This window comes from Alexandromys fortis, unplaced genomic scaffold (genome assembly GCF_014885135.2).
Source record: "Alexandromys fortis isolate MF-2015 unplaced genomic scaffold, M_Fortis_MF-2015_v1.1 scaffold_285, whole genome shotgun sequence".
Classification (NCBI taxonomy): domain Eukaryota; kingdom Metazoa; phylum Chordata; class Mammalia; order Rodentia; family Cricetidae; genus Alexandromys; species Alexandromys fortis.
Genome location: NW_026068191.1, coordinates 1,307,266 through 1,317,422, shown reverse-complemented (window position 1 = coordinate 1,317,422; position 10,157 = coordinate 1,307,266). Strand labels below are relative to the sequence as shown.

General features: G+C 42.3%; 1 protein-coding gene across 3 annotated transcripts in view; it reads right to left on the bottom strand.

Annotated features, from left to right (window-relative positions):
* Positions 1-4,489: 4,489 nt before the first annotated feature.
* Positions 4,490-10,157, bottom strand: part of Ttc5 (tetratricopeptide repeat domain 5) — a 28,144-nt gene continuing 22,476 nt past the window's right edge. For 2 of the 3 annotated variants that reach the window (XM_050129503.1, XM_050129506.1), the window contains 2 exons: positions 6,782-6,926; positions 4,490-5,090 (listed from right to left, as the gene is read on the bottom strand). In XM_050129503.1, the coding sequence (XP_049985460.1) occupies positions 4,971-5,090; positions 6,782-6,926 (265 nt within the window). In that variant the 3' untranslated portion in view covers positions 4,490-4,970. Of the gene's footprint in view, positions 5,091-6,124; positions 6,277-6,781; positions 6,927-10,157 lie in introns of those variants that run through there. The other variant, XM_050129505.1, reaches the window with a different exon arrangement.

The window sequence follows — 10,157 nt, the reverse complement described above, 5'->3', positions numbered from 1 at the left end:
CTTGTGCTAATTTTTTGGGAGAAATTAATAGCAATCATCCCAAAAGTGATAGACTCAACCTTATAAAGAGAACTTCTTGGATTCTTCCCTGAATTGTACATGATGCACCAATAACTGGACTCCATACATTTTATACTGATGCAGATAAATCAGGGAAGGAAGGCTACAAATGGAAAGAATTAAGTAAGGTGGAACAAAGCCCTTATAATTCTGTCCAGAAGGCAGAATTATGTGTTATTCTTATGGTACTAATGGATTTTAAAGAACATCTCAATATAGTTACTAATTCACAATATGCAAAAGAGTTGTCTTGCATATTGAAACTACTGAATTTATACCAGATGACGCAGAATTGACTTCATTATTTATCCAGGTGCAAGAAATAAGCAGGAATAGGCTTTGTCCTATATACATAACACACATTTGATCCCATACGGGTCTACCAGGTCCTCTAGCACAAGGTAATGCAGAAACTGATAAATTATTGATTTGAAGTGTGTTTCAGGCCTCAGAATTTCATAAAAAACATTATGTCAATAGCAAAGGTTTAAAGAAAAAGTTTTCTATTACACGACTACAAGCTAAGGAGATTATAAAGAAATGTCCTCTTGCTCTTTCTATAACCAAACACCACTACCTGCAGGGACTAACCCAAAGGGTACTCAAAGAAATGAGATTTGGCAAATGGATGTGTTCCACTTTACAGAATTTGGAAAATTAAAATATATGCACCATACCATAGACATGAATTCAGGGTTTCAATGGGCTTTAAACTCAGAAAAGACTGACTCAGTTATCACACATCTATTAGAAGTTATGGCATCATGGGTATACCTGCACAAATAAAGACAGACAATGGTCCAACATATATATCTATGAAAATAAAATTTTTTATGTATTATAATATAAAGCATATTACAGGTATACCAAATAATATTACAGGTCAGAGAGTTATAGAAAGGTCAAATTGAACTATAAAGGATATGCTAAGCAAACAGAAAGGGACAGAAAATACCCCCAGAAATAGACTGCATAATGCTTTATTAACCTTGAATTTTTTTAACGCAAATGAGAAAGGAACAACAGCAGCAGAGAGACATTGGATAATGGAAAAAAACTCTGAACTGAATCAACCAGTATACTTCAAGGATGTGCTGACCTCACAATGGAAACCAGATGTAGGGGAAGGGGTTTTGCTCATTTCCACAGGAGAAGAAAAACTATGGATACCATCAAAACTAATAAAGATTTGCTTTGAAAAAGAGAAACCTCTTGAGAAAGAGAAATGACAGCTCATCCACAATGATGACAACCATACAGGTGGTAAGGAAACCACATAGGGTTGGGCAGGGTTCTGCTCTTGTCTTTACAAGAAAATTCACATCTTCAAAAATTCAAGAGACCCTGGATGTTTGGATGCTGACAAAGGAAAAATAACTCTTCACTAAGGATCATTGAGAAAAAGGAATATGACGTATGAGGACAGATGATCAAAATAAATACATGTAAATATATATTTATGAATATATAGAGCTGGCTTTGGAGTTGGACAATGGCTCTGTACTTCTCTAAATCCAAATGTGTTGTTAGAAGGAACATTAAGAATTTCTGTCTCATGTCCGGAGCCATCTGGTGTGGGACAGAAGGAAGACTTTAGGAAAATGTTACTTTCTCCATACCAATTTTGTCTGTATTGTATTCTTCATTGAATGGATGTCTGTATGAATAATGTTTAAGTTTGCCAGGATGAACAACAGAGTTTCCTACAGATCCTTTTCCTGCAGTAATCTTTGAAGTTTCCAGGAAGAAGATGGGACCCCACAGCAACAACTCCACCTGGCTGAGATGACATCATGATCCTGATAGCGCTACTGTAAGACTAGTTTTTGGGTACCAGCTGCTGAAATAATGCACATTCTAATGACACTCTGGCCAGAACTCCAAATAAGAACTTTGGGGAAAAAAACCCTATCAACTGCTCGGAAATCATTTGCAACTATACTAGACAGTAATCTTGAAATTTTTAACCCTCACTTTATGCAAGATTCCATAAAGAGAGCATCGCCCCCATGACAGCGGGAAGCAATTCTAGAGGACAATATCCTTGCTCCCAAAAAACTTTGTCCTCATTTAGGGTTTGTTGATTATTACTTGTATCAGGTAGAGAGTTGGGATGGAAACTATGTAGATTCAAAGGGGGGGGGGTATAATAATAGTGGGTAATAGAGTGAATACTTGTGAGTTATTATTCATGGATAATTTACATTGGTATAGTTTTTGTATATTGATACAAGTTCAAATTATATGTTATTTCTGTTTACAGTATTTGTACACCAATGCAAAGTTATTTTGTCATAGTGTATACATGCACATTTCTACCTTTGTTTAGGACATTTTGTATATTGATATAACTTTAGGATATATTTTCATATTGCATTATCTATTATTCTTACCTCTGATCAAGATATTTACATTATTTACATTTTGAAGTCATTGTCCTCATTTGCTGCACATTTATTTACAGATTATTTAATATTCTGACATGAAGTCTTAGTCCTTAAGTTATACAGGTATTAAATATTATAGGTCAATAGTTGTTCATGTTTGTTATACATATAGTCAGATTAATTAGGTTCTTTAGATACATAAGTATTGTATTCTGTCTAGACAGGTAATCTTCAACTACTTCAAGGATCTGCAGAACATGGCATTGAAATAACTTAGGGTTCTGCTGACATGAGACACATCTGCTCCTGACAGCACCAATCTATTCCCGAGAGACTGTTGAGCATTGAAGACACTGCACTCAGAGAGTTTTTTTTTTTTTTCTTGGCACAATTGGCCTTTGGGCAGTTGGCCTCAACCACTGACAAAGTACATGGAATCTGGACTGGATAAACAGGACACAAGGAAAAGGACTGCCAAACCTTGCCAAGACAGGTTCTGGAAAATTCCCTGCCTCTGAAAATGGTCTGTCAGTTACACTAGGCCTTTGCCAAAGTTGGTTGCTTCAATGCTGCAAATGAGACTTTGGGTGATTGCCCAGGTAGTCACCACCGCCTAACTTTGTCTCCATCATATGCTCGACTCTTAAGTAATATTATTTCCCTTCTCAGGCTTTTGATGGGGTTGAAGATTAGACAGTCGTAGTTACCTTCCTCTTATGATTTATCCACACTTATTTCCGATGCAAGACTTAAGACTTTTTGGAATAGAATGTTTATTAAAAAATTTGTCATGTGTTCCTTGCTTGATATTATGTTGGTTGTAATTTTATACTTGATATCTGTTCCTATTGTATATAGTTTTGTATTGGATTGCACTTGTTTAGACAAAGGTGATGGGGAAGCTTTGTTAACCAATTATCTTTGAGAGGTGGGACCAAGTTAGGGCGTGGCTTTCTGGACCCAGAGAAAAATGGGTGCATGGCCCAGGTGCACTCTCTGTGGCTCCCTTGCAGCATGGCTGAGCTTGGACTTCTCATTCCTGTTTTGTGAGTTTTCCCCTTATAATAAATAAAAATATAATTGTTTATCTTTTAGCTAGCCTGGTTATTTCCCAAACCGAGCTAACTTCTACAGTTAATGAATAAAGAAACTGTCTTGGCCTGCTGATAGGGCAGAGTAGAACTAGGTGGGGAAAACTGGACTGAATGCTGGGAGAAAGGAGGTAGAGTCAGGGAGAAGCCATGGGGCCACCACCAGAGACAGACTTTGCTGGTAGGCCACGTGATGCACAAATTAATGAAGATGGGTTAAGATGTAAGAATTAGTCAATAAGAAGCTAGAGCCATTGGCCAAACAGTGTTGCAAATAATATGGTTTCTGTGTGATTATTTCAGGGCTGTGCAGCCAGGAACAAACAAGCAGGCCTCCTTACAAGGAAGAGAGGAAGGGAGGGAAGGAAGGACGAAAGAACATACAAACAAATGAAAACACAGCAATGCTAAGAGAGCTTGCTCTCAAGCATGAGAACCCGTGTTCAAATCCCCACCATCCATGTAACAGCCTGGCACAGATGCATGTGCCTGGAACTCCAGCACTGAACGGTAGACATGGGTAGATCTGAATAGTCTGATGGCCCAGGTAGCCAAAACAGCAAGCTTCGGGTTCAGCGAGAGACACTACCTCAAGGCAATAAAGCAGGGGAGGATGTCCACACCCTTCTCTGGCTTCTTCCTCTTCACACACACATCATGTGTCACACATACATCTGCACGTCCAGCTGCACGTATGTCAAACAGCACACACACAAAGTAAGAAATAAACATTTTAAGCCTGGGTAGTTGGTTCAGCAGTTAAGATTCACATAAAGGATCTGAGTTCAGTCCCCAGCACCAGTGGCTCTCAATGGCCTATAATTCCAGATAAACTATTCTGTATTAACACCCAAAAACAGCAGCGTTACTCCAACAGACTTTAGAGATCTTAAAACCTAGAACCCTTAGAACCCTTATAAAAGGAGAAAATAAGGAGACAAAACTATAATGTAAATTTTTTTCCCAAACAATTTTAATTTTGTTCCAGCCCTAAAGAAGAGAAAGAACTTTTTGAGACAGGGTCTCACTAATGTAGTCCTGGCTAGCCTGGAACTCCCTATGCAGGATCAGGCTGGCCTTGAACTCACAGAGATCTACCTTCCTCTGCGCCCCACCACACCCATCAGAACTTAAATCTAAAAATTAAAAAAAAAAAAGCTCGAAAATAAAGCCATAAAAAAGTTAAGTCCCTCGGCAATAAATAGTAAATACATATACATACATATGAGACTCAGGAAGGAGGGAAGAACAGGGATCTTGGGAACTGTCAAAACATCTCAGGACTTGGGGAAGTCTCCCCAATCGGGTCCATCAGTGTTCATTCTTCCTGTAGTCAGCACAGCTGAAGAGGCAGGGGAATAAACATGGTGGTAATGGCTCTGAAGAGGGAGAAGAAAGAGAAGTCTCCTTTCACAACACTCCCTCCACCAGGTCATTCACACTGTGGCCTCGAAGCCACGGTGGCAGTGGCTTGGCTGCTGGAGTTCTGTGGCTTTCCGTTCACCACCAGCAGGAGGGGCGTTTCCACGCGAACACTGGAGAAGGAGTAGTTCTAGAAAAGACAGACCAGGTCAGCAAAGCAGCCTAAGCCGTCTACCCCGCCCCCCGCACGTGTGCCCCTTATCTCTGTCTTACACTGGAGAAAACTGAATCAGCAAAGTAGACAGCCTGAGACCGACAGAGCATCGATAATGTAACTACAAGAATATGACAGAAAGTAAACTGTTGGCACTGCCTGAGAAAAGGGAACCATCAGCTCTCTGAGAATCTGCCCTTCTCTTTCTAGACAGAGATAGTAGCCAGCCAGAACCATGGGAATTTGCTAGTCTGTAAAGCCCCAAATTAGCCTGCCAAATACAAATTAAGAATACTTCTTTTATGTTAATGAGGAATGAACTATGTAAAGGAATTTTGTTTTTTGAGACATGGTTTCTCTGTAACTTTGGAGCCTGTCCTGGAACTTGCTCTGTAGACCAAGCTGGCCTCAAACTCAGAGAGATCCACCTGCCTCTGCCCCGCTAGTGCTGAGATTAAAGGTGTGCGCCACCACCGCGCAGCTATGTAAAAGAATTTAAGCCTTGTCCTACCAACAGGAAAGGTACCAGCTCAAAAGGATGCTGAGCTGTGTGGCCTACTGGAGATACCTCCTCAGGAAACGCTTGATTGACATTGTGGAACAGGCTCTTTTAAGAAACAGTAAAATTCTTACAAGTATTATTTTTTTTACAAAGTCCCAACAAGAATATGGGCAAGTATAGGGGGTATTAAAAGCAATTCATATGCAAACATAATCAATAAACTTATAGTAAAATGCATGTAAAAATCAAATGAATACATTTTTGGTGCTATTATCTTCCAACCAGTTTGTCACTAACTGTGTTTCAGTGTTCAGAAGAAAATTACAGGGCTGGACATGTGCAGCAGTTAAAGCTCTCAGTGCTCTTCCAGAGGAAACAACATCAGGCAGCTCACAGCTGTCTACAACTCCAGTTCCAGGACCTCCAAGCATACCAAGCACATGCGTGATGCAATACATACATGTAGGGAAAGCATTCACCCACATTAAAATGCAGTAATATATATATATAGATATATAGATATATAGATATATAGATATTAACCAGGCGTGGTGGCACGCACCTTTAACCCCAGCACTCGGGAGGCAGAGGCAGAACCTCTGTGAGTTCAGCTTAGTCTATACAGTGAGTTCTAGGAAGCCAGGGCTTTGTAGAGAGATCCTGTCTCAAAAAAAAAAAAAAAAAAACTAATAAACTAAGATGTGTTCACTAGTTATCACTAGAATACCCAGGAGATATTTCAGCCCATTCTTTAATTCCTTTTTGCGTACGAGTAGTTTCCTTTTACAGTAAATACAGATATATCTGTGTGTAATCTATTTGCATATTTATATATGTAAATCGATGTACATGTTTATATATACATATTTATGTGTAAGTACAAATACATATTACACATGCAAGAAATGTTTACATGCGTAAACAATACACATGAAAGCACACACATATATACATGTAAAGCATATATCATATACATATAAATAACATACAGAAAAGTATGCACATCACACATGTGTAGATAATATATACAAACTATACACATGCATTACTTTTACTTCTAATGTTTTTTTTGGGGGGAGGGGGTGTTTGGAGACAGGGCTTCTACTTCTGTTTTAAAGAGAGTCCCAGGGCTTGTGAGTTACACCGACTCCTGGACATCATTTACCTTTCCCTTGTGCTGAATTTGGTGATGCCGCAGGTTGGGCTCTGGAATGGCGACGGAGTCCCCAATGAGCACGCCCCAGCTCTGCACCACATTATACACCATCACCGCATAGCAAGGCCCATCTGAGTCCACCAGGCCAAATGTGCTTCCAGGTTGATGTGGGGTAGAGAGGTAGAGAAAAACATTAAAGGTTTGTGGGCAGAAAAGAATAGAATCAGTGGTTTCAAAACAGAGCAAAATAACGAATGCGTTCATGGTCACTCACTTGGAAATCTACCAGTCCTATTATCCACTACATACATTTGAATCCTCATTTATCTTAGGTTTTATGCCTTTAGGAAACAATAACAAGGCTCAATAATCACGTCTCTCTACTAAGAACTCAGAACACGTATGCACTGAGGTCATTCAATAAATGTTCATAATGAACTGGACCATTCTTCCTGGTCTATCAATTTAACTAACATCTACTTAACCAAACCCTCTGCAGTCACTATCAATGTAGGTTGATTCCACAAACTTTGATTAACTACTACATATCAAGCACTGTTAGCAGTAAGATCCTAATCCAGCCATAAATGACCCATAAGTAATCTAGCAGGAGTCAGATAAACACCACCGCTTGTGTTGGTTAGTAGCTGGGTGGGAGGATGCTTGGTGCTCGACTGCCGGGACACCCCTACAATTCCAGAATGCAGAAAGCTCAGCTAAGAAGATCCCAAGTTCAAGGCCAGCTTGAAATATATAGAATTTACAACCAACATGGACTATGTAGTAAAACCCCATTCCAAAAAGCAAAAGGGAAAATAAGGAAATATGGGGAGAAAAGTGGAAAACCAGGGGTTAAAACAGGAAAGCTAAACTCCGTGTGGTAGCATAAGTGATCCCAGCCTTGGTGAGTGGGAGGCAGGATCCTGAAGGTCAGTTAGACTCTGTCTAACAAGACTGGGTGGATCGGGAACTCACCAAGGCCAGCTGGCCTGGGTCTGAAAAAGCGTGGGATAAAACCGGACTCGCTGAACATAGCGGACAATGAGGGCTACTGAGACCTCAAGAACAATGGCAATGGGTTTTTGAGCCTACTGCACGTATTGGCTTTGTGGGAGCCTAGGCAGTTTGGATGCTCACCTTACGAGACCTGGATGGAGGAGGGTGGTCCTTGGACTTCCCACAGGGCAGAGAACCCTGATTGCTCTTTGGGCTGACGAGGGAGGGGGACTCGATTGGGGGAGGGGGAGGAAAAGGGGAGGCGGAGGTGGGGAAGAGACAGAAATCTTTAATAAAAAAAAAAAAGAAAAGAAAAAAAAAGACTGGGTGGTTCGCTGATTCACGTGCTTGCTGCGCCAGCGTGAGGACTAGAATTCAGAGCCTCAGAATCACACGATCGTGAGGTCTACACTGCCCACTGGTAACTCCAGCCAAGGAACAAGCTGATAAACATCTAGACTAGCTACAACAGTCAGCTCAGGGTTCAACCGAGAAACCTGTCCCAGTGAAGAAGGTGGAGGGCAACTGAGGAAGACATTTAACACCAACCTCAACACCCTACACACACATGCATGTGTACACATGCGCGCGCACAAACACACCCCACATACATATAAAGAAACATACACACGCACAAACACACCCCACATACATATAAAGAAACATACACACAAAGAGACATATGCACAACAAGGCAGGGAAACTGGGAAAACAGACCAGCTGACACAGAGTTGACCACACAAGCATAAAGACCTGAATTCAGGCCCTTAACCATTTATGTAAAAAGGCTGTGGTCCTACGGCTGGGGAGTGGAAGAGAGGAGGGTCCCAGGGCCTTGCTGGCCTGCTGGTCTTGTTCTGCACATGAACAGCAGATTCAGTGAGAGAGCCTGTCTAAGAATGCCAGGGCTGGGGGCATGCACCTTTGATCTTGGGACTCAGGAGACAGATACAGGAGGATCCCTGTGAGTTCCAGGCCAGCCAAAGACACATGATTAAGAGCCTGTCTTAAAAAAAGAAGGAAGGGAGGGGAGGGGAAGGGAGAGGGAAGGGAAGAGGAAGAGAGAAAAAGAAAAAGGAGGGGAGGGGAGGGGAGGGGAAGGGAGGAGAGGGGAGAAAAGGGGAGGGAAGGGTGAGGAGCTGGAGAGATACCTCAGCCATTAAGAACACTTGTTTTTGCAGATGACCTGGGTTCAGTTACCAGCACCCACAAGGTAGCTCACAGCAATCAGAAACTCTTAACTCCAGATCTGATGCCCTCTTCTGACCTCTGAGACCACTAAGCACACACACGCCGGAACGTCGGGCAGGGCAGAGAACTGGCATGTTCCTCCCAATTGCTGCATCCCTCCTAGCTGAAACACATCCTCCAAGAGGGAAGGGAAGGGTCCCCAGCCTCAAAGTGTCAAATGTGCAGAAGACTATGAAAGGCAGAAGTATCTGAGGGCCACTGCCGTTACTGTAAAGGGAGTGAACAGCGCGGGGTGGACCAAGCCACTCAGAACGGGCATTTCCTCTGAATGCTGCTGCTGCACAGACAGCGCCGCCCACGTCGGGGTGGTCACGTCTGCTCCTGTAAGCAATCCCTCACCCATGCTCCTGTTTCTGAGTGCAATAGAACAGAAACTCGTTGGTTCATGAAACTGGACATTGGAGCGATCGCTATTTTGGTCTGTCCTGTGCTCCCCTTCTGGTGTAAATAGACGTAAATGTTGTGTCTTGCTAGAAAAAAAAAATCTGTCACACAAGTACCAACTCCAAAGTCGTCCTCTGACCTTCACATGCATGCCATGGCATATATGCATGCAGGATCACATGTACACACATAATAATAAGTTATAATTTAAATAAGTTCAATTTAAAAGAGAAATGAGACCCAGCATGCTGGTGCACATGCGACACTTGAGAGGCAGAGGCGGGTGGCCCTCGTGAGGGCAAAGCCAGACTGCTCTCACAGTGAGCTCCGGGACAGCCACGTCTGGCACAGAGAAACCTGCCTCCAAAGGGAAGGCGGTAACTGAGGATGCTACAGAGCCACACAGCGGGAGCATGGGCACAGCGGTAGCCCACTTCATGGATTACAGGCCTGTGCTCCAGCACCTGGGAGGCAAAGACATGGGTGGGGATGGGGTTATCACTGCAGGGCTGAGGCTAGCCCAAATAAGCAAACTACTGCAGTAGAAAAAAGGAACTCAACCAGAGACCAAGAAATATGTGAAGAACAAAGCAAGTACAGTACTCACCAAATCCTGAGTTTTCAGGATCTAACATTTTCCTGGGCTGGGAAGATGGTTCAGTGAGTAAATCACCTGCCACTGTAGCTGCCAATCCAGGATGCACACAGTGGGAGAAACATATGCTCCATGGCCTGTGCACACCCACACGTGCTC